The 22,643-nt window shown below is 54.6% G+C and overlaps 5 protein-coding genes across 5 annotated transcripts; 4 read left to right on the forward strand and 1 right to left on the reverse strand.

Moving 5' to 3' along the window:
* Positions 1-3,353: 3,353 nt before the first annotated feature.
* Positions 3,354-6,076, forward strand: CTHT_0029870 (transferase-like protein; the record flags this gene model as incomplete). Its single annotated transcript, XM_006693379.1, has 3 exons — positions 3,354-3,392; positions 3,450-3,616; positions 3,685-6,076. 3 exons carry the CDS (start codon positions 3,354-3,356, stop codon positions 6,074-6,076), a joined length of 2,598 nt encoding a protein of 865 aa, XP_006693442.1.
* Positions 6,077-8,611: 2,535 nt separating this feature from the next.
* On the forward strand, positions 8,612-11,365 carry CTHT_0029880 (uncharacterized protein; the record flags this gene model as incomplete). Its single annotated transcript, XM_006693380.1, has 6 exons — positions 8,612-8,624; positions 8,824-8,885; positions 8,978-9,009; positions 9,080-10,568; positions 10,632-10,943; positions 11,000-11,365. The coding sequence occupies 6 exons, from the start codon at positions 8,612-8,614 to the stop codon at positions 11,363-11,365; spliced, it is 2,274 nt and encodes a 757-aa protein (XP_006693443.1).
* A 1,525-nt stretch (positions 11,366-12,890) lies between these two features.
* CTHT_0029890 (NADH-ubiquinone oxidoreductase-like protein) lies at positions 12,891-13,795 on the forward strand (the record flags this gene model as incomplete). Its single annotated transcript, XM_006693381.1, has 3 exons — positions 12,891-13,507; positions 13,565-13,669; positions 13,732-13,795. 3 exons carry the CDS (start codon positions 12,891-12,893, stop codon positions 13,793-13,795), a joined length of 786 nt encoding a protein of 261 aa, XP_006693444.1.
* Positions 13,796-14,494: 699 nt separating this feature from the next.
* Positions 14,495-16,120, forward strand: CTHT_0029900 (uncharacterized protein; the record flags this gene model as incomplete). The annotated part of the gene is made up of 1 exon (XM_006693382.1): positions 14,495-16,120. One exon carries the CDS (start codon positions 14,495-14,497, stop codon positions 16,118-16,120), a length of 1,626 nt encoding a protein of 541 aa, XP_006693445.1.
* Positions 16,121-16,753: 633 nt separating this feature from the next.
* CTHT_0029910 (PAS domain-containing protein) lies at positions 16,754-19,038 on the reverse strand (the record flags this gene model as incomplete). Its single annotated transcript, XM_006693383.1, has 4 exons — positions 16,754-17,613; positions 17,684-18,580; positions 18,640-18,936; positions 19,002-19,038. The coding sequence occupies 4 exons, from the start codon at positions 19,036-19,038 to the stop codon at positions 16,754-16,756; spliced, it is 2,091 nt and encodes a 696-aa protein (XP_006693446.1).
* Positions 19,039-22,643: the final 3,605 nt, after the last annotated feature.

Raw genomic sequence — 22,643 nt, forward strand, 5'->3', positions numbered from 1 at the left:
TGCCTGGCTCGCGCCCCACTTTCGTTACCACCCAAAACCCCACTCTCACTACGCTGCCCGCATCTGGGGGTAAACCGCAAAGACTTGTGGATTCTGGATCCGACGACTTGCAGCGTTGACCCACAGTAACGACCTCTGTGTGTACTGCAAACCAGGCACATTTGCGTTGTACCTCCACATCGCACGTTCCCCGGCTGTCAGGCACGCCACACACACAACAAGCCCCTTTTTTGCCTTCCCCCTTATCCTTTCCCTTCCGTCAATCTCAGTTGGGTGTGTTGGGGCTGCCACTGTTGTACTGGTGGACGATGGAATCTCATCAATCATCTCACGTTGAGTCCTGTTTATTTCCTATCACATTTTCTTTGTATTTGTCGAGACAGCCCCCGATTGGTGCGCCTGGCTTTTGGCTACGTGGGACTTGAAGCAGCCACATCCCCAGTGGGAGGGGACACTTCATCCAAACGCCGAGCCACCACGTCTATTTCCCTATTCCATCCTTTTTTTTTCACCTGACTTCTTTCCCTCCTTTTCCTCTTTCTGACTTGACTTGACCAAGAACAGCCTGGCTTTGATCAGCTTAGTCTGTCCTAGTAGTGCTCAGCGCACTTTGCCTCGTAGGGCTGGACACACGCCGACAGGTACCCTATCGGTTAACATGCAACTTCATTGGTCTGTGAGCTCGGATTCAGCGACCGTTGCCATGGTCCAATAACTGGAACGTGGCTTGCGCCGGGGGTACCGCTTTTAACGAGAGCGAACCACCTGACGATTGGAGACGTGGACGGTTGGGCAGCCGGTAGTGCTGACGCCTCACATACGGGTTACTCACCATACGTCAAGGTTTCTCGTATTATGACGTGAAGGATGAAGCTATTGCTGCAACTATGGTATAGCACAGGCAAGGCGCTGAGAAAGACCTAGCTACCTAGGATTTTTTTTTTCTTTGTGCTCTTGCTGTGCTGATTATAAGTGTTTCCTCGCTAGCTGTGTAATGCTGTTTTGGTTTTTGGGACGACCCGCCTAAAGTAAAGTACCCCACTCGCTCCACTACCCGCCCTTTTTTTTTGTCCTTGAAGGCCCCCGGCCCAGGTAGCCTACCCCGTACCCCTGAATCACACCACCCATCAGGGTCCAAGCGGCCGTGGCTGAGCTCCCGGCTCTGGTGCCGAGCTTCAGTTCTGTGCCTCTTGTTGTGCTGGTGAGAACTTTTCTTCGAGGAATGAGCCTCAGGAACAGGTTTTTGTCGAACGTCTTTCAAAACGACTTGCTTACGTTGCTCAAATGAGAGCTGTTCCTGCTGTGCGACGCCGTATCCCGTATATAACTTATGAGAAGGAAACACAAGGCGCTGTTCTCCCGGCTAAAATACTTCATTAGCTGGGATATTGAGCCTCTTCCTCCTCGCCTGAGGGCGATTAATCTGTTCCAGATGGCGGAGCGCAAAGACACACATGTTCGGCGCTAAAACAAAAGGATTTTGCCAACATTTGTCCAGCAGAGAGCGGCAAACAACCAGGCAGAACAATAGCCGCGAGGAGCTGGCCACGACAATGGGCAGGCGGCTCCTGATGTATCCGATCATGCATCCCGTGTGCCTAGGAACAACGCGAAGCTGCGTCGAGTGTGGAGTCGAGGGGTGACGCTCTTTTTACCTACTAAGCTCTTCAGCTCCCCAGGGGTGTCATGGCGCGACATGATGGCGTGGTTTTTGCTCTCATGTTTCTTGTCCCCATGTCGCAAAGCTTCCCGTCCTTAGCGGTTAGCCCTTTTTTGAGAATCCTTGGTTCTGGGTCCTCCCTCCTGGAACCCTAGTGCATAACAGGGCGCCTGAGTTTTCCTTAGCTGGGACAGCTCCGGAATTTTGTACCTATGTAGAATCTGTACGCACCGGGCCGTAGACGACGGTCTGTTTCTGTATTCGCACAGTCAGGCCGCAGCGTCGCAACTCGCGAAGGCTGGGCCAGAGCACGCTCACTGTAGCAGGCGATTGGTAATCTAAGCCCATTCCTGCAGCTCCGAATGGCGCAAGATCATATACAGTACTTGCCGATAGGTTGATGCCATGCCATGCCTGCTGTTGCTGCTGCTGTTGCTCATCATATTGGGTGGGTGGCTGCCATTCTCCCCCAATCCGTTCACGATTCCATTCGTCCATCACATCCAGCTCTTAACCAAACCGCTGGCGCCGTGCCAAACACAGCCAGCTGGCTAACACCCTTGCCTGTGCGGCTGGATTATTGTTTCTCTCACTCTCACGCTCGTTGCCCTTCCCCAGCTTGCATTGCTGTCTCTCGTTGCGTCTTTGCCGCCCTCTGTTGCTGCTGCGTTGCTGCTTCTTGGGTCTGGGGGATTTCGTTGGAATGCGCCATTGCATTTCCTTCGCTTGATTACTTCCCCCCCCCCTCGTCTCTTCCCTCTCGATCGTTTTCTTGTCTTTTCTTACTCCTTGGTTTCCTTTCCCCTTTCATCATCCCCGTCCTTTGTCCTTCGTTGTGTGTCGTTGCCGGCCATTCGAACTCGAAACACATGGTATAGTGTGTCGTTGTACAAGCAAAAGCAGACAAGACAAAGATATCATCACCAACATATCGCGAGCGCGCGCCCAATACCATTCCAAGCTTGAAAGAAAGAAGCTGAGAGGCACAAGACGATCTGAACGCCAGAGAAAAATAGAGATCTCACGACCCTTACACAGCCTTGCCAAACCGTTCCTGCCGTATAGGTCCCCGTTATCCGGCCATATGTCCCTGAGCTGAAAAAAAAAAATATACCCGGAGCAACAAGAGCACGCCATTCCCCTCGCGAGGCTCCCGTGGAATGTTGGCCTATTAGATAGGATCCAATTCCACACCTACGCACACACAAGCGGGCAACACATACGAGACCTCTTTCCATCCTGGGCCATCGGTCGCCGTCCACTCGCTTTCCTCCTCCTGCCTACTCCTAGCTAATTCTTTAGCTTGGAAAACACTCGTTTTTTTAAACAACATTCGTTATTTGTCCTAGAAGAAGGCGAGCGCTTGTCTTTCGTTCCCGTCTGATCTGTCTGCGAGTACCCGTTCGCTTGTGTACCACACTCACTTCCGCTGCAACTCTGGGCCGCTTGTTAGAGGTTCTTTCGCTTGACTCCAATATTAACACGAATTCGGTCCCGGAATACTGGCTCTCGGCAGAAATCAGTGTTTTCGGCTATAAGCTTAATCTGAGTTGTTGGGCGTTGTGTGGACTACTGGCAGGCTTGCGTTTAAGCTGGGACGGATCTTATCCTTGTTAAAGTCCGGATCGACAACCATCTCCAAGACTTCGAATCCAAGTTCCCGCTTCTTGGGTTTTATCGGACTGCCTACACTATGGCGGCCGACAATAATCAGGAATGGCCGGTACACGAGGTATGTGCTTGAGTTGATTCGCATGGTAGGTGCGCATAGAGGCTAATGCTGTTGCAGATCGTGTACACGGCCATCGTTGGCGTGTTGATGCTGGCCGCTCTCCTCGAGTGGTTCCTGTGGATCGCCGCCTTCCTCTACTGCCTGTACAAGGTGTTTGTAAAGGCAGAGCATTGGACGGTGAGGGTGCTGGCGGTTATCGTGGCGATTGCGTTCACTGCACTGAGGTATGTCCCTGGACGGCTGTAGAAAAAAGTAAGCAAGCAAGCAAGCAACACTGACATGAACTTTACAGACTTATCTTCTTGCCCATCATGGTGGTAACGCTGCCTTTGCCCAAGCAGATCACCGAGATGTGGCCTAAGGAGATGGTCTCCTTTCTGCAGTGGTTTGCCTTCTGGAGTTTCTCGGGTCTGCTGGTCATCCCCTGGCTGATGTGCGTCTATCAGATCGTCACCAACCAGCTAGGGCGCACGAAGCGCATCAAGCAGGTCCTCGACGACGTGTCGGCACCGAAGGTTGTCATCGTCATGCCCGTGTACAATGAGGAGCCCGACGTCCTGATTACCGCCATCAACTCGGTCGTCGACTGCGACTACCCGCCCGCCTGCATCCACGTCTTCCTGTCCTTCGACGGTGACGAACAGAACGAGCTGTACCTGCGCACCATCGAGCGGCTCGGCGTGCCGCTGACCCTCGAGAACTACCCCAAGAGCATCGACGTCACGTACAAGAATGCCCGTATCACCGTCTCACGCTTCCCGCACGGCGGCAAGCGCCACTGCCAGAAGATGACGTTCAGGCTGATCGACCGTGTGTACAAGGAGTACCTGCGCCGCAACGACAACTTGTTCATCCTCTTCATCGACTCCGACTGCATCCTCGACCGCGTGTGCCTGCAGAACTTTGTGTACGACATGGAACTGAGCCCGGGCAACAAGCGCAACATGCTCGCCATGACCGGTGTCATCACCTCCACGACCCGCAAGCACAGTCTTATCACTCTGCTCCAGGACATGGAGTACATCCATGGCCAGCTGTTCGAGCGTACCGTCGAGTCGGGCTGCGGCGCCGTCACTTGCTTGCCTGGCGCCCTGACCATGCTGCGCTTCTCAGCCTTCCGCCGCATGGCCAAATACTATTTCGCCGACAAGGCCGAGCAGGCGCAGGATCTGTTCGACTTCTGCAAGAACCATCTGGGCGAGGACCGCTGGCTGACACACTTGTTCATGATCGGCGCGAAGAAACGGTATCAGATCCAGATGTGCACGTCGGCTTTCTGCAAGACCGAGGCCGTCCAGACGATGCGCTCGCTGGTCAAGCAGCGTCGCCGTTGGTTCCTGGGTTTCATTACCAACGAAGTGTGCATGTTGACGGATTGGCGTCTCTGGCGGCGGTATCCCATCCTCGTCCTGATTCGCTTCATGCAAAACACCATCCGCACGACCGCCCTGCTCTTCTTCATCATCATCCTCGCCCTCTTGACGACAACCAAGCGCGTAGAGGAGCTCCCCATCGGCTTCATCGCCATCTCGCTCGGCCTCAACTGGCTGCTGATGTTCTACTTCGGCGCGAAGCTCCGCCGCTTCAAGATCTGGCTGTACCCGCTCATGTTCGTCCTCAACCCCTTCTTCAACTGGTACTACATGGTCTACGGCATCTTCACAGCCGGCCAGCGCACTTGGGGCGGCCCCCGCGCCGACGCGGCGGCTGCCGATGCCCACACTACCGCGCAACAGGCCATCGAAAAGGCCGAGCAGGCCGGCGACGAACTCAACATCGTGCCCGAATCCTTCATCCCTGCCGCCCGCGAGCGCCAGGAACTTGCCCGGGCTGCCAAGAAGGGCAAGGGCAAGGACAAGGAGGCTGCCGGCGACGGCAGCAGTACCGACGATCTCAAGAAGCCTCGCCCGACACCCGTCCCCTCGACCATCAGCTCCGGCCCCGGCGCGACGCTCCTGCCCCCGGACAAGATCATCGGCCGCTTCGCTGCCCCCGAGCGCACCGCCTCCGGTTGGTTCCTGCACCCGAACGACTCGATGGCCAGCATCGCGGCCACCGCCCGCAACGGCAGCTACTACAACCACCCGCACTATCAACAAGCCTACCCGGGCTCGTACCTCTCCACTGCCGACGGCAACGGCATCACGGCCGACCCCTCTGAACTCAAGCCCCCATCCTTCCTCTCCCATTACCGCCGCGACTCCATTGACAGCACTATCAGCGCACAAACGGGCATCTCTATGTCGATGTACATGCCCCAGCGTGTGGAGAACATCATGGGCGAAGAAGACCGCAAGAAGTACGAGCTGGCGATGCAAGCGCAGGCACACGACTCGTACCATTCCGCGTTTAGCGCCAGCGATCACGCGCTGCATCGCTGGAGCGAGTGGACACCGCTCCATGGTAGTGGGGGTGTTGGCACGAACGGTAGTGGTCATGGCAATGGCCGTGATCGCTCGCCTCAGGGACGGGTGTATGAAGTTGGATCGGAGCCGATCGATTCGTTGACGCCGCCATCGCCGATTCCTCCTCTGAATGCTGCGGTAGGCGGGACGCATGGGAGGAGTCCATTGAGTAGGGCGAGCTGGACGAGGACGTCTAGCGTTGAGGATGTGGAAAGGGAAATTATGGGTCAACAGCAGCAAAGTCGTCCGGGGAGCTCACGGTCTGCGAAGCAGAGGTGATGATCGCTTGATTTAAAAATGAAGGTGGCTTGGATGTTGAAGGAAAGGAGTGCTGGTTGACGGTTTTTTTTTTTTGCTTTCTTTTTTCCTGTTTGCCATGATGGGTACTTGTTTGTGAGGATCATCGTCGATTCTTGAGGGGGGTTGTTGGCTATCATGCCGTCCTGCGTTTTGCCTTAGAGCTCTGAGAGGGGGGAGGTTAAGTGAGAGATACCATTGTGGCATTTACACAGCATACAGACTACCTATCTTAGACTGCGTCAGCTACATATGTCTCGGTTGTACAGTACAGAGTAGAAAAAAAAAAAAGGATGGATAATGATTAATCATGGTGATAGGGTTGGATTATGGGTTAATGTAGGAGTCAAATGGCCGGAATATAAGCTGGTGTTTGAACAACTGTTCCTTTTGCATGTGTGACTTGAACTTTGATGTCCTGATGTAAGCTGATATAACTGATGACAAAAAACAGGTTGAATCTTCTTTGTCTTTTGATTGGAACCTCATAAAGTCTTAAATTGTACTTTGTACAATGCGAAGCACTGCCTCTTGGCTGATTTCCGAGATTGTTTATTTTATTTTCATTATCTTATACATTTCTTTATTTATTATTCCTACTGGGATCGGAGACGACCAGATCTTGTTCCAAATAACTCAGCTTTTGTGCTCAATGAGCTGACTCTGAACCCATTGCATCCCTCGCATGGAGATTTTTCATCATGATTGTTAGCGTGCTCTTATTTTCACGACGTCTCTCTCCAGCCTGGGATATCGCTGTCAGCTTTCAGCCTTCATCCCCGACAGATACCTCCAGCTCACCTCAGAAGTCAAACCTCTTTTCTTGTGAGTTCCATTCCAATTCCCCGCATCCAGTTTCTAGGAGTCTAAGAAACAGAAGGAACATCGCTCAAAAAATCGGGCCACGAACGGCTCACCTTGTCACTTCATCTCATCCTCGGAGCAGCCTCGCACAACATGCTTTGTGCCAATCGACATCAGTTGAGTCAACCACACAACATCCTTCCCGGTTTCATGGCAGCAAATGGCAAGAAACAGCCAGTAGGAAGCCGTAAAATAATACGAGCATACTTGGACATACTGACCCAAGACCGCAAGGGTAGCAGCCATTATGTCAAGATATGTCAGAATATGGCAACGCTGAGTCCTTCACGAGTCCTAGGCCCCTCTATTTTGGCACCTAGTGGTCCTCCAATCGTCCTCGCTGGCCGGTAATTACAGGTTTTCTTACGTATTAGCCCAATTGCTGTGGGTCCACGGCGGCTGGGCATGACAAACAACAGCCTGAGCTCGCTGCAGGGCGACATCATTGTCTGCCGAAGCCATTGGGCATCAGCTGTTGGTCGCTTTGTGACAGTCTAGAAGGCTCGGGAAGGCTCTTTTTTGTCCACATCTTTTCGGTTGGTGTTTTGTTGGTGTGCATTTCCTTTACGCTCTTATCGCATTGTCCGATGTCCATGTGTCTTTGATGGGCTTTGTCTGAATCCACAGCCCTTGTTGACCTGGAACAGATGGCGGGGCAGTTTCAGCGTTGCAGTCTCTCTGCACAACAGTCGCGGCGGGGCCGGGACTTGGCTGGTCCCAGAGACGTGTTGTCTGGCCTGCGGCAAACTGATTTTTACATAAAAGTGGGGTGATAGAGCTACCAGGGTGTGTTTATAGTGATAGTGCGGGCGGTGAGGCCTCTTATCGGTCTTATCACTTATCGGTGTGCCCCTCGATCTCTAGTCTCACAGGGATCCGATGATGCAATGAACAGACCGCACACGAAGCCAGAAAGCCGGAACGTGCACATCGAGGGTCTTTGGCCAAGTGTAAGCCCAATCAATGTAAAAAAATGTAGAGTCTCCTAGAAATTGAGTCTCTTCAAAACCCAACAACACGGGCAAACATCACTAGGCAGCCTGAGGTTTCACAGACTCAGGCCGGGCTGGCGCGGGGCCAATCGAGAAGCTTCTCCAAGCTTCTGGGCCACTCTTAGCCCCAGGATGACACCCGGGTGCGGGGCTAGACGACGGCTCCATAAGGCCCCATGGAGGGGCGGACTTCCCCCCTCTGAAGAGTCTGAAGCGCAGCCTGTTGGGCATCTTGCTGGGTTTCCTGGCACTGAATTTTTTTTATTTTTTTGTCTTCAGGTTGCCTGACTGGTTAACTGCCTAGGTACCGGTAGCATCCTGCACTCCCTCTCTAATCCCGCTTTTTTTTTTCTCACCCTGCGACTGAACTGCCAGATTTGCGTCTGAGCAGAACTCGAGCATCTGATCCAACTCCCCTCACTTAGAACCCTTCACCACTACCCCTCTACATCCGTACATCGGCATCCCGCTGCTAATCTCGACTTCGGCTGGTAAGCACACACACACACACACACACACACACACACACACACACGCACGCTGCCACATCCATTGCCCCATTACCATCTATCGTGACTTGTCGTGCCGAAGAAGCTCAGTTCTGTTTACACGAGCCGCTGTTCTGTTCTATTAGGTTTTTCATCTACCGTCGCCGTTCAACATGTCGGTCGTCGGTAAGTTATGCTCCTCTCAATATTTCCCTCTTGACCCCTTTGCCCTTGTCGTCGTCGTCGTCGTCGTCATCGTCGTTCCCCCGACTGGGGCACCCTCGTCGCGTGTGCCCCGCGGGGCTGATGCGCTCAGATATACCCTTGTCTGAGGTCCGGATCGCGATCTGAACTCTCTGCTGACCATTATTTCTTCCCGACACAGGTATCGATTTCGGTTCCCTTAACACCGTCATCGCTGTTGCGAGGAACCGGGGTGTCGATGTGGTATGTAGGATGACATATCCATTTATATTCCGTCCTCTTGGAAAGTCGCTATTTCCGGTCGGATACAGTGCTGACAACCGACTCTGCTCTAGATCACCAATGAGGTCTCGAACCGGGCAACCCCGTAAGTATTACTCGAACAACAAAACTCTTATTGACAACAGCATCGTCTAACCATATCATCACTCTTGCAGATCCCTTGTTGGCTTTGGCCCCAAGTCCCGCTACCTTGGTGAGGCCGCCAAGACCCAGGAGATCTCCAACCTCAAGAACACTGTCGCTTGCCTCAAGCGCCTGATCGGTCGCTCTTCGAAGGACCCCGATGTCCAGATCGAGCAGGGGTTCATCTCAGCGCCGCTGATCGACATCAACGGCCAGGTCGGCGCTGAGGTGTCGTACCTGGGCCAGAAGACCCAGTTTACTGCCACCCAGCTGGTTGCTATGTTCCTCACCAAGATCAAGCAGATTACCGCCAATGAGATCAAGCTTCCCGTTTCCGACGTCGTCATCAGCGTCCCTGCCTGGTTCACCGATGTCCAGCGCCGCGCTCTGATCGATGCCGCCGAGATTGCTGGTCTCAAGGTTCTGCGCCTGATCAACGACAACACTGCTGCCGCTCTTGGCTATGGCATCACCAAGCTGGACCTGCCCAGCGCGGAGGAGAAGCCGCGCCGTGTTGTCTTCGTCGACATCGGCTACAGCGATTTCACCGCTTCGGTCGTCGAGTTCCGCAAGGGCGAGCTCGCCGTCAAGGGCACTGCTTGGGACCGCCACTTCGGTGGCCGCAACTTCGACCGCGCTATCGTCGAGCATCTCCACAAGGAGTTCGAGGGCAAGTACAAGATCGATATCTTCAGCCGCCCCAAGGCCCTCGCTCGCGTCTATGCCGCTGCCGAGAAGCTCAAGAAGGTCCTGTCGGCCAACCAGCAGGCCCCGCTCAACATCGAGTCGCTCATGGACGACATTGATGTCCGCACCATGATTACCCGTCAGGAGTTCGAGGCCATGGTTGAGCCTCTCCTGAACCGCATTCACGTCACTCTTCAGCAGGCTCTCGACGACGCCAAGCTGACCAAGGACGACATTGACTTTATTGAGGTCGTCGGCGGTGGCAGCCGTGTTCCTGCCATCAAGGAGCGCATCCAGTCCTTCTTCGGCAAGCAGCTGTCCTTCACCCTCAACCAGGATGAGGCCATTGCACGCGGCTGCGCCTTCAGCTGCGCCATCCTATCTCCCATCTTCCGTGTCCGTGACTTCACCGTCCAGGACATCATCAGCTACCCCATTGAGTTCGCCTGGGAGAAGGATGCCGACATCCCCGATGAGGATACCAGCCTTACCGTTTTCAACAAGGGCAACGTCATGCCCTCGACCAAGATCCTTACCTTCTACCGCAAGCAGCCCTTCGATTTGGAGGCTAGGTACGCCAACCCGGAGATGCTTCCCGGCAAGGTTCCCCCCTTCATTGGCCGCTTCTCCGTCAAGGGCGTTAAAGCCTCCGGTGCCCCCGATGACTTCATGATCTGCAAGCTCAAGGCCCGCGTCAACATCCACGGCATCCTTAATGTGGAGAGCGGCTACTACGTCGAGGACCAGGAGATTGAGGAGGTCATCGAGGAGAATAAGGAGGAGAAGAAGGAGGAGAAGAAGGAGGGTGAGGAGCAGCAGCAGAAGGACGGCGACGTGAGTCTACCCGGTGCCCCCCAGAGCGTGATATCGCCATACTAATTCTGTCTGACTTTGCAGGCCATGGACACGGACGCGCCTAAGGAGGAGCCGCCGAAGCCCAAGACCCGCAAGGTCAGGAAGCAGGTCCGCAAGGGCGATCTCCCCATCGTGAGCGCCGTCCAGTCGCTCGACCCCCAGACCAAGGCGCTCTGGATGGAGAAGGAAGGCCAGATGATCGCGGAGGACAAGCTGGTCGCCGAGACGGAGGAGAAGAAGAACGAGCTCGAGACCTACATCTATGAGCTGCGCAACAAGCTCGACGACCAGTATGCCGAGTTTGCCACTGACGAGGAGAAGGCCAAGATCCGCGAGAAGTGTGATGCCACTGAGGTAAGCCTTGCTTATTCTGAATCTGCTTTGCCTAACTGTATGCTGACGGCTCCCAGGAATGGCTCTACGACGAGGGTGACGACACCACTAAGGCCGTGTACGTCGCCAAGCTTGAGGAGATCCGCGCGCTGGCCGGCCCCGTCGTGCAGCGCCACTTCGAGAAGATGGAAGAGGAGCGGCGCGCCCTGCAGGCCAAGCTCGAGGCCGAGCGCGCTGCCAAGAAGGCTGCTGAAGAGGAAGCGGCCCGCAAGGCGGCCGAGGAAAAGGCTAAGCAGGAGGCCGAGGCTGCCGCTGCCAACCCCGATGCTGCCGCCAATGGCACCAAGGATGAGGAGATGCCTGATGCGCCGGCTGCTGGTAAGGCCGAGGAGGGTGCCCAGCAGCAGGGTGAGGAGAAGCAGCAGCAGCAGCAGCAGCAGTAAATGGTTGATTGATTGATTGATTGATTGATCGGGGATTTAAGGGAGGACATAGGGATGAAAAGGAAAGGGAAATGAACATATAAACGGAAAGGAAAAAAGAGATGATATGAATGGCTGGGATGAATTCCGTCCCAAATTCTATTTGCACCGCACCTCCTCCCCCCCCCCTTTTTTTTATGACATGATAAACTTCCTTTTCTCTTCCTCTTTGGTGTTCGTTTCGCGCTTTGAAGGGGTCTCTTCTCTTTTCGTGGCACATGGCCTGTGATGAAGCAAAGAAATGGAGGGAAAGAGGATGAATAACTTTGGTTGTTGGGGAAGGAAGAGAGTGTGGCAAACGTTGGGTGTATGGATGGATGGATGGATGGATGGATGGATTATGCTCTTTCTTCTTACATATCATACCTCTCTAGGTACAACTTACAATTAAGAAGGACTGGAAAGGGTGGTTCGATTCATTTGATAGATGGGAAGTTCTGTACTTTCTTCATCATCGTCAGTTTGCGCTCGTTTGTTGCTGGTGATGTGTTACACGATGATGATTGAGATGAGGACCAGAGGAGGAGATGGAAGAAGAGATGGAGGAGAGATAAAGCAGTGGGAGGGGAACGAGCATGCCCTGAATAGGGCGGACAAATCATAGAGTTAAGAGTCTATGGCTCGGCTCCAGATACAGTGCTTCTTGAAGGAGGATAGAAGGACGCTAGGTATGGCACAAAGAGGGTCTGGGTCTGGTAGGTGTTGGGATTGGAGGAACTCTCTGGGTTGACCTATGACAGGATGTACTACCTTAGGTAAAGCTGGGTTGGAGATAAGAAACTTGGCAGGTGGACGTTCATGCCTACCTAAGTAACATAATACAATGCAGAGTTTGATTCTTAGCTTAACAGTTATGCAACACTGCCGGGTCACCTATTCGTCTAATGGTTCCCGAGGTCCTGGCTGCTCTCTCGTCGTTTACCTGTAGTGCAGAACCTGATGGGGGAAAGAAAAAGCTTCGGAAGGTTAGACTCTTATGTAGTTGTGCAATTCCACAGACTAGCTCTTAAGTTGACACCCCCAAAGTATTCTATCTATAGCCAGAAATGTGCGAAATCTTGGAGCTTCTTCATGAAACTGTAGGTGGTTGCCAAAGATCGAGGGCGTCTGGTGCTTTTACCACGTGATATATCACGTGTTGCCCCTCCAAACATTGCGGGTACTCTATCAATTGCATGGAGGTGATTGGCGGCAGCAGCTCCCTCTCAGCGGATTGACGTTGCTCGGCATCAAGGACTCCATTAGGAGCAGAGCAGCAGCAGCAACAGCTCGAAGCCGCCAGCAGCCCGCAGCCAGCAGCCAGCAAGGAACGAGCGAAATTCCGCTCTGCGGTTGCCAACCCAGAATTTACGACTCTGACGACGACGACGACGACGACGACACGCCAATTGACCCGTCGCCGCCCATAATTCCCTCCTCTCTTAATCGAGCCCAAAAAGACCCGAACAAGTAAAAAGAAGTCCATCAACCAAATAGAGAAAAAAAAATGCGCGCCACAACCCGTCTCCTCGCCGTCGTCCGCCCGGCCACCCAGGCAGCCGCCTCCTCGGCTTCCAAGGGCAAGTTTCTCGTCCCCGGCGCGCCGACCGGCCTCACTGGCCTCGGCACCCACCCCTCGCCCCGCTCCGCCCTCCTCTACCTTTACCACTCCACCCTCGAGAAGTTGAAGCAGATTCCCGAGCACTCGGTCTACCGCCAGTCGGTCGAGGCCGTCACGCGGCATCGGCTGGCGCTTGTCGAAAGCGTCGTGCCCGAGGGATATGATGCTTGGGTGGAGCGAGCAAAGAAGCTTCTGGAGGAGCATGCGGATCAGTTTGACCCCACGAAGGTTGGGCCTGAGGGAGGTGAGGAGGTGCAAGGAGCGAGGGCAGTGAAAGTGGAGAGGGACGGGAGGGTTTTTGTAGTGAGCCGGCTGCCGAAGGAGGAGGATGAGAGGGTGTTGGAGTGGGATGGCGAGGTGGACGAGGGTCCGGAGTTGGAGGGGAGTCGGACGTTGGAGGAGAAGATCGAGGGGGGGTTGGAGAAGATTTTTACGAGGCGGGATGTCAAGGATACGGTTGGGCGGGTTGAGTGGGAGCCGGAGCCGCAGTTGACGGCGGAGCAGTAAGTTTTGGTCCAGGATGAACGTTTAGAATGCGTATGCTGATGAAGGTTCTCTAGGGTCGCTGAGCTCGAGAACAAGATTGGTGCTGGCCTCATCGAGGAGGTCATCCAGGTCGCTGAGGGCGAGCTCAAGCTGGTTGATACCATGGTCAAGGCTCGGGTGTAAGTCTCCTCTACCACATCTCTTGTTGCATATTCACTGACATTCGGGTTTTTTTTTCTAGTTGGGAACCCCTCGAGGAGCAGCCGCGCCCTGGCCAGTGGGAGTACTTTGAGCGCAAGCCCTGAGCGGATATGGTAACAATCTGCTCGCTGTACTGTACATAAATTGACGGACACGGGGTTGGGTGATGGGAGGGATATAGGCCCTGCTTCGCCTTGCCTGAACCTCGGCAGGGATTTGATGAGAGAAGCAGGGCGGGATGAGGGTTGCGAGGGTGTCCTCCCTTTTCATGGGCAATACTCGGGCCAGATGATAGAAGGCTGTTGTTATGGTATATAGGTATTTATTGAGCGACCTGGTTGTGCTATGCAATGTGATTGTGATGTGGTGAATTGGTGGTGATAGGGCCCCCTTGAGTGGCGGGTCTTTCCGTGTCCAAGCTCCAGCAGCTTTGGTTTAAGTTTGTAAGAAGCGAAAAATCCTCCAAGTTCACCAAACTGCCAACTTCGTCAACTCTTTGACTGTGCGACTCCATCGCCCTCTAAAACTCTTATAAATCACATATTCATTTATTTAAATGAACTAATTACACTTGGTTTGCAACAAGGAACTTACCAAGAGGGTGTTTCTTAATGTCGCAAAGTTTTCGCCTCATCAACCCTCGCTTTTACGTATCACCGTTCATCTCTTATCTTCACAACTCGATCACCAACTTCATCTACCTAGCCATCTCAATTTACACTGTACTATCGCCTTCGAAGATCAGATCCCTTATCTTCACCAAAATCTACACTTGATACTTAATCGTATTCCCCCATCTCAAGATGGACTTCCCAACCATCCAAACCCCCTCCTCTACCAGATCCAAACGCAAGCGCTCCAATAACACAAAATCTTCCCCCGCCAACAACGAAGGCACCGATAGAGTCATAAACCCCCATTCCCACACTCCCGACACCCTCCGCCAGTTCGCTCTCGCAGGCTACCCCGCCGACGCTCCTGCCCCGGCAGAGGTCTGGCCTGGCTTCCCGCATCGCGCGCCGGACAGGAGGAGGCATTTTCGGTTCTATTATCACCCGGACGAACAGGGAGACAGGGGACGCAACGGGAAGGGGGAGGGTCGTGGTCCGAGTCGGGGGGATGGGGTTCTAGAAGGTGACCGGGAGCAGGCTGAGGGTGAGGAGGGGGATGCGGACGTGGATAGCACAACGGCCGTTGAGTCGGGGGATGATGGCCATACCTATCATCATCGTCGTCGTCGTCATCGCCGCAAATCCAGTGGCGCAAATGGATTGTCAGCAGAAGAAGACCGTAAGGCTCGCGCGTACCGTGCCCACGTCGGCTGGCTCACTACCATTCTGCGTCGGGCTTTAGCAACCAACGATTTGCCTACCGCTAAGCGCGCATTTGGATTGTTGATCAGGGCAAGTGTGTACGGGAAGCCGGTTGATCTGAGATATGAACGGCTGTGGGAGATGGGAGGAGAGATTTTATTAAGGGAAGGGGACCAGCTCCTGGAACAGGTGCAGAAGAATGATAGGGGGCAACAACAAGGGGGGGTTACCGAGGAAGCGGAAGGGGAAACGGAGAGGGATGAGGGGCAGGATTGGCTATGGCAGAATATTGGAATCGAGGCTGGGTCAGGACCGAGACAGACGTCGATGTCAAGAAGAGAAAAATGGGAACGCGAAGACCGCGTCGCAGAAGAAAGGCTGGAGAAACTGAAGGGGTATTTTGGTTACCTCGTCCAGCAGTACCCTTACTCAAGGCAACATGCGGGGAGTGCCGGACCTGTAGTCGACTTCCAAGTGGCTCTATTTGGGATTGAGCTGGAAGAAATCTGGCGCGCGCACAAGAGGGGCTTGGAAAGGTTAGACGAGGAAGCTGCCGACCCCGATGAGGAAGACCCAGAAGTGGACGAAGAAATGCCAGAGTACGACTTCACGCAAGACTACGACCTCCACGACGGTAACGATGAAGGGGTAAACCGCGACTCTTACTCACAAGACTACGACTATGCTCTCCCCCGTCACTCGCCAAAAGTTGATGACCCCCTACGAGATCTGACACCGCGAGAGCGCCGTCTCCACACCCAACGCATCACCCTCTACAAACAAACCCTCTCCCGCCTTGCCTCCCTCTCCGAACGCATGGACTCCGTAATGGAAACTCTTCCCTTCTCCCGCGACGCAGAGATGTTGCGCCTCCGGGCGATGGTCGCGCTGTACGCGGGGGATGTGGCCATCACTCCAAGGCTCACGAGGTCGATAGACGAAACAATAGAGGGACGCAGGGAGAGATTAAGACAAAGAGGGAAGGCGAGGGAGATGCTTGCACGGATGAGGGAAGTTGGAGGGGAGATGGGTGAGTTAGAGAGGATTTGGAGGGAATTAGTCAAGGAGGAGGAGGAGGAGGAGGAGAGGGAGGAGAGGGAGGAGGTTGGGTTTTGAGATGATGAGGATGTGATTTACAGGAGATAGGGACGGAAGCATTCTCAGATACCTATGTAATTGAAAGCTTGCTGAGAAATATATACGTGTTTTGAGAAAAATGGCCAATCGACCTAGGATCTATATCACCATAGCATATGCTGTCTGCATCGCCTATTCCCAACGAGGATCAACTGCTCACTTATTAGTATTAGTATTACTCCCCATGGCAAAGCACACCGTTCATTGTAGTAGTCTAGCTACCTCTCATAGATATAAGCGTAGAAAACCAGCTGCTCTTGCAAACTAATCCCTCTTGAGATACCAGATCTCACAGCTTTGTAAGGCTATGCAGTCTCATCCTACCTAAATAATTCAGAGAACCAGAGACGCAATAGGCCTACCATTACTAAGTCTCAACGTACATAAACTGACAACACCGTACCTAACCAACAGTAGCAAGAAATAAACTAATCCATGATAACCGGAAACAGATAGATAGATAACTTATCATAGCCGTCATGTCATAAATAAGTAGTCAACCTCCCCATCAGCATCATCTCCATGCAGCAACTCCTTTAACGTCCTCTTCCTAGCTATTGCAGCGAGCATACCCTCCTCTAGATGCTTTCAACTCACCCCTTTACATACCCCTCAAAACCAACCATCCCCTCTCCTCCCCATACCATACCCCTCTTCTCTAGCCGGCACTCCATACCTATACCGATGGGGCTCATACCCTCCATATCCGTAACCAGGCCCAGAGGCAGGCATGCAACTCCTTCCTGCAGCTGGAACCGGGGCCGGGATCGGAGCAGGAACTGAGGGAGTTGTCGTCTCTCCCCAGGCCCTCAAACCGTCCGAGGATGAGGCTAAGGGGCCGTACCCCCTCGGTTCACGATTTCTATCGCTGTCTAAACCCCTCTGTTGCCGCCGCCGCCGCCGCCGCCGCCGCCGCTGCTGCTGCTGCTGCTGTTGTTGTTGTTGTTGTTGATACCTCGCATGCTCCTGCAACGCATCATACGAAAACGCAGGCCGCAAGGACGGACGTTCAAAACCCCCGACTCTCTCGTCGGCTTTTAAGCCATATGCTTGAGGAGCCGTACCGGCCGACGACGACGACGACGAAGGCCAACCACGGCTCGGAGAATCAGCAGCATACATCCCCTCATCCAGACTAGCATGTCTCGTCCTGTACTGTGTCACAGGCGGCTCGGCATTATACCCAGTAGCGGCAGCACCAACACCCGCACCAAAACTCTCATATTCCCTCTCCTTGCCGAGCTTCTCACCCTCCACTGATCCTCCAACACCCACCGCCGCAGCAAGACCGTGACCAGCAGCAGGAGGAGGAGGGTGAGGGGGAGGAGGCGGCTCCCACATCGGCAACCCATCCGGCTTTGGACCTACACCCAACCTATTCCTACCATTTCCATATGTGGCAGCCAACGTCCCATTGATCCCCGTCAGGGCCCACGCGAAAACAGCTACGTCGCGGATGGACTGCATCAATTCTATTCCACATCTCGTCAGCATCACACCCCATTCACAATAGTAAACAAAGAGTCCCTCACTGCAACATACGCTCCAAAGGCGGCCCTCCTGCCGCCTTAACGCACTCCCTCAACGGCATATACTGCGGTAACAGCGGCGGACGGAAAGTATACAACGTTTCGGGCGGGAAATACGGTTCGTAGGGCTGGACGCCCCAGGGTGCGGCAAACAATCCGTTTTCATAATTGAATGGCGGCGGCGGAGGGACGGGGGGTTCGGGATCGGGGATTGGGGGGCGTGCTCTGCGCAGGACGACGACGAGGCCGTCTGAGGTGCAGGAGACGACGGCTTCGAGCTCAAAGGTTTGTGGCGGCGGGGCGACAGGCCGACGGCGACGGAGGACGGCGGAGCTGTTGGCGGGTCGGGAGAGGGGGTCGAGGTTTTCGACCGAGTTGCGACGGCGGCGGGGAGATGGGTCGTCGAGGTCCATGTCGCTGTCGGAATCGGGGCGTTTGGTTTCCTCATCGGTCATTTCAATTTCATTATCTTCTTCGTCATCCGACTCCTCCTCTTCCTCCTCCTCCTCCTCCTCCTCTTCATCTTCTTCTTCTTCTTCTCGCACGCGGGGGTTGTTCAACTCGATCCTAGGATCCTTATACCAAAACCTGAGATACGCGATCGACTCGTTCTCCTTGGCCCTCTCCAGACACTGCTCAGCCTCTTCTACACAGTTGGGCTGGATGCACTCATAAAAGGGGCGCTCGACCAGCTCGGCAGGGGTTAAGCCGAGGATCTGAGTCACAGCGTCTGTGGCGTACATGATGGTCAGGTTACGAGTGAAGCGATTGAGGATGAGGGCGGCACGCGGCTCGCGCTCCATGGGCGGCATCTTGAACTTGGGAGAGAGGTGCTCCAGCATGCGGTAGCGGGGGTCGCGGGGCGAGCTGGAGAAGATGCGACGGATACGCGGCGCTGCGAGCGCTCTCCCTGGGCACCATTAGTTGGGGGTACATTAATAGGTACTAGGGACACTCGAGGGACCATACTCTCGCTCTTTGGGCTCTCAAAGTACATGCTCGTCGAGGCGACGAGCACATTATGCACAACAGTGAAGCAGCACTCACAGGGCACCCACTGGCCCGTCTTGGACTGGATCCGGGCATAGTGCAGGACGGCAGCCTTGTCCAGCAGGATGCCTCTGCTGTGGACGGAGCGGGCAAAGGGCACTTCGTCTGGGTGAAAGTAGTCGAAGGCCGATTTCCCTTTTACCTCATCAGGCGTGTAGCCCAGAATGTCCTGGATAGAGTCGGAGGCGAACAAGATGTTGGCATCAGGGGTAAGGTCTGTCAAGTCAGCTAGAGCTGTTAAACTCTCAACACCGCTCAGCTCGTTGTAAGAAGCCACTCACTGTGAATAGTCATAAACGTTATATCTCTCGGATCCATGAGGGGCTATGCTGGGAGGGGAAAAGGGGGGGAGGGGGGGAAAAGGGCCACACAATGCTGGCTCACGATGAAGAAAAGAATATCGGTTACAACAGCCGTCTCGCCATGCGTTGATGGAGGGGCAAGTGTCAAGTTGGAGGAGCTAGTCTCAAAAGGAAGCGCCGAGCCGGACACAAGACAAATTGCTCGCGCGACGACAAGACAAGCTCAGAGAGGCGTGAGCGAAAAAAAGAAAAGGGAGAGGAGGGGGGGGGGGCGCGTGGCTCGCGAAGCACAGGAGAGAACGGCGGACGCAAGGCGCGCGCGGGTCGGGGTCGGGAGAGAAAACCGAGGGGGAAGGCTTCCGCAGCAAGCCACCCGGCACCCGTAGACGGAAAAGAAGAGAAAAGAAGCGTCTGGGGACGCTGCTGTCGGGTCGGAGAGGCCTGTGTGCGTTCTGCGAAGGCGGATTCCAACAGCGTCTGGTAACCCGAGGCAGCGTCGCACAGAGATCCCGCCGTCACCTGGGAGCGGATATATCAGGTCTTACGGGGGCGACGGGTGCCACGGATGCCACGGAAGTTACGGGCAGCAGGTTCGCAGGCTCACGAGCGGGCGGGCAGACGCAGGAGCGGGAGCAGGAGTAACAGCAGGCAGAGGACGGCGACCTAAGTTTACCGGGGCTGGCTGGGTGTTGGTTGGAGATCGTTCGCTAGAAAGCCCGGGGAGCGGGAGGGCGCAGCAGCCGGCAGCTCCCGCAGAGAGAAGACGGGAGGAGCGCTCACGAGGTTGCAGGTCGCAGGTCGCAGCGAAGAGTCAGTCAGAGAGAGGACAGAATTTTGTTCCCAGGCTTGTACATGTGTGGATGAGAGCGCGGGAAGCGTAGCACCGTCGCACTATACGGGCAATGTCTTCGGCTGTGTGCAGCGACACAGACCACACAGCACAAATGCAGCAGAGCCTAGAGGTCAGGTACCTGACTGCTTGGGCTGATATTTGCGACGGAGTAAGGGGCAACGAGACTGTCCGTATGTTTGGCTGCTTGTGACTGCGAGAGGAAGGTGTTGTACGGCCGACGTTTGTCGGTGGGCGATATGAGATCTCAGGGTGAGCCTAAGGGTTGGTCTAAAGAGTTCGAGAGAGTAGAAGATCCAGAAGGATCACTAAGAATTGTATTTCAGTCAACGGCACCGCAGATTGTATTGAAGCGATAGAAGACGGTGAGAAGTAGTGACCGACGGCATGAGTAAAGATAAAAGTGAAAACGCGATGTTGTCCGACGAGGACGACAGATGAGGGCAGCCCATGGGACAGATATTCTGATTCTGAGGGCGCTTGTCCTACAAACGGAATTGATCGACCGTGGCTCGCCTCGCCCGTCCACACCTTCGCAGACAGTCTTACAACATCAGCAACACCAACAGCAGCGTGAACCATGGTATGGACGCGACGAGAGTTCCAGACTCGCAGACGGACTCGCAGCGAGGAGCGAGGTGAAGGATGGATGTGAGCCAACGAGCTCACGGAAGCACCGGGCGCCATCCCCACCGAGCCTGCAGGGAACAGGGCCCCACCACAGAACCAACCAGAGCTCCGCTGAGCCAGGAGTGGCTCCGCGGAGCCCTCGAATCAGCGCCCGTCTTGCTCCTCAACCACGGCAGCTGCCAGGCTGCAGCCTAGCCAGTTGGGGAAAGACGGCATGTCAATCACCCTTGGCTTTTTCTTGGGAAGGGACACGACCGACCTCGAGGAAAGAGCGAGATGGAGGGATTGGATTTCTCACCTTTGCCATTGCTCTCAACAATTTCTCGATCTCGCGGAAGGAAATTGTATGTTCCGCGGCGGCGAGGCAACTCTGCGTTAGTAGAGGGGTTTGCAGCAACTTGAGAGCTGGAGCCGGAAAGCGAAAGTTAGCTCCATATCTGGCAGCTAAGAAGTATCAGGGCGATTGTCTCGCTCGTTTCCAGAAGCCCTACCAATTCAATGTATCTGTCTGGTCGGCTGAATATTCACAACTTCTGAGGACCGGCCGACACTGACGATGCGCCTGGAATTGGCTACCGAGACAGAACGTGCGTGAGCAGCTGAGGGCGGCGTCGTCGCAGTCTCTCGAGCCTTGGCAACCGTCATGGTGAGTCGACCGCCACGGTCGTCCGTCCCTGCGAGAGTGGGACAGAGACATTGTCTTTGTCTCTCAACTCGCTGAGTCTCTCTGCCCTTTGCCACTGTCGGCGGCGGCCGTCAAGGTCCAGGAGAGTCTGGCTTGGAGTCCGTTGCACGACCGGGCGCAGCATAGGTATTGCTAAGGATAGGTTGACGATATCCCCGTTGTTGGACACCATCCTTTTTCTGTTACCTTCCCTTTGCTGCCGGCTGCTGGGGACGGAGCAGAAAGACAGGCCATAGAAATTTCCGAGTCGCGCTTCTCTGCATGATCGTCAGGCCCCGGGATGCCTAGGCCGTCCGGAGATCCTGGCGCCACCCTTTGCAGCGCTGCCTGAGTCCCAAGAGGGAAGATGCAAGCGGGTGTGCACATCGCGGGCAGCAGACCAGGTCCTGTACCTAGACCAGGCCAGACCAGACCTAGGCTGGCCGCAGGGCAGGACACAGGACACACACACACACACACACACACACACACGCACGCACGCACGCACGCACGCACGCACATATTGGTGCCAGAGGGTGTCCGTCTCGTCCGTCTCGGATGGCTTTCCTGGCTTAGGGTAACCTCTTGAGTCGAGGTTGCACAGGGCCGTTGTCAGATGATGTCCGCTGATAGGCCATTCCAGGGTTTCTCTCAAGATGGGAGACCAACCCTCGAAAGTCATCACCGTAGACATTTATAGAGGTTCAAAAAAAAAAAAAACAGGGAATCATCATCGCTTTTGATGTCCCTTGATGTCAAAGCTACTCAAGCCTCACGTGGGGTGGAGCTCTAAGCCCGCGAACTTGGCGTGCCGGCCACCTGGCGTTTGGGGCAGTTCCGAAGCTTTTCGGGTGAACCCAGCCCCATTGCAAGCTCTTTATTTTTTTAAAAAAAATAAAAACAATGACGAGGACGAGGACGAGGACGAGGACGACGACTACGACGGGAACTTCCGTTGTCCTGCATCTCCTCGAAAATAGTGTGCGTATCGAACAGAGTGCTGTGAAAAAGTGGGATCCTCGGGCAGCAACACGGTTTCTGTTTTTAGTCAGGTCTCTGTCATGATATGCGAGTGAGGATTGGGCACCATGTCTGTGTGCTGATCGGGTGTTTTGTTCCGAATAAGACAAGAATTTTCTAAAACATTTCGCCCTGAATTAGGTTGCACGGGGAAACGGCAATGACGACTGTGTGAGGGTGAGGGTTGGCCGGCTGGCGGCCGGGCAGGCAGGGCGAGATGGATGAGAGATGCGGGGTTCAAGACATCTCGCCGGCTTCTCTATGAGGCTGATGGAAGAGCTGAGCTTGGCTGGTGTTAAGAGCTGAGGTCAACTTTGAATCCCCGAGGAGTCAGGGGGTTGTGGCTTGTTTACACACACAAAATTGGCTGACAATACTCCTCAACCAGTTTCCTGACTAGAGTCGAGCCGGGTTAATATCCGGGTACCGCAGGTTTATATGAAGACTAAGCTTAGAC

The sequence above is a fragment of the Thermochaetoides thermophila genome, assembly GCF_000221225.1.
Source record: "Thermochaetoides thermophila DSM 1495 unplaced genomic scaffold scf7180000011816, whole genome shotgun sequence".
Classification (NCBI taxonomy): Eukaryota; Fungi; Ascomycota; class Sordariomycetes; order Sordariales; family Chaetomiaceae; genus Thermochaetoides; species Thermochaetoides thermophila.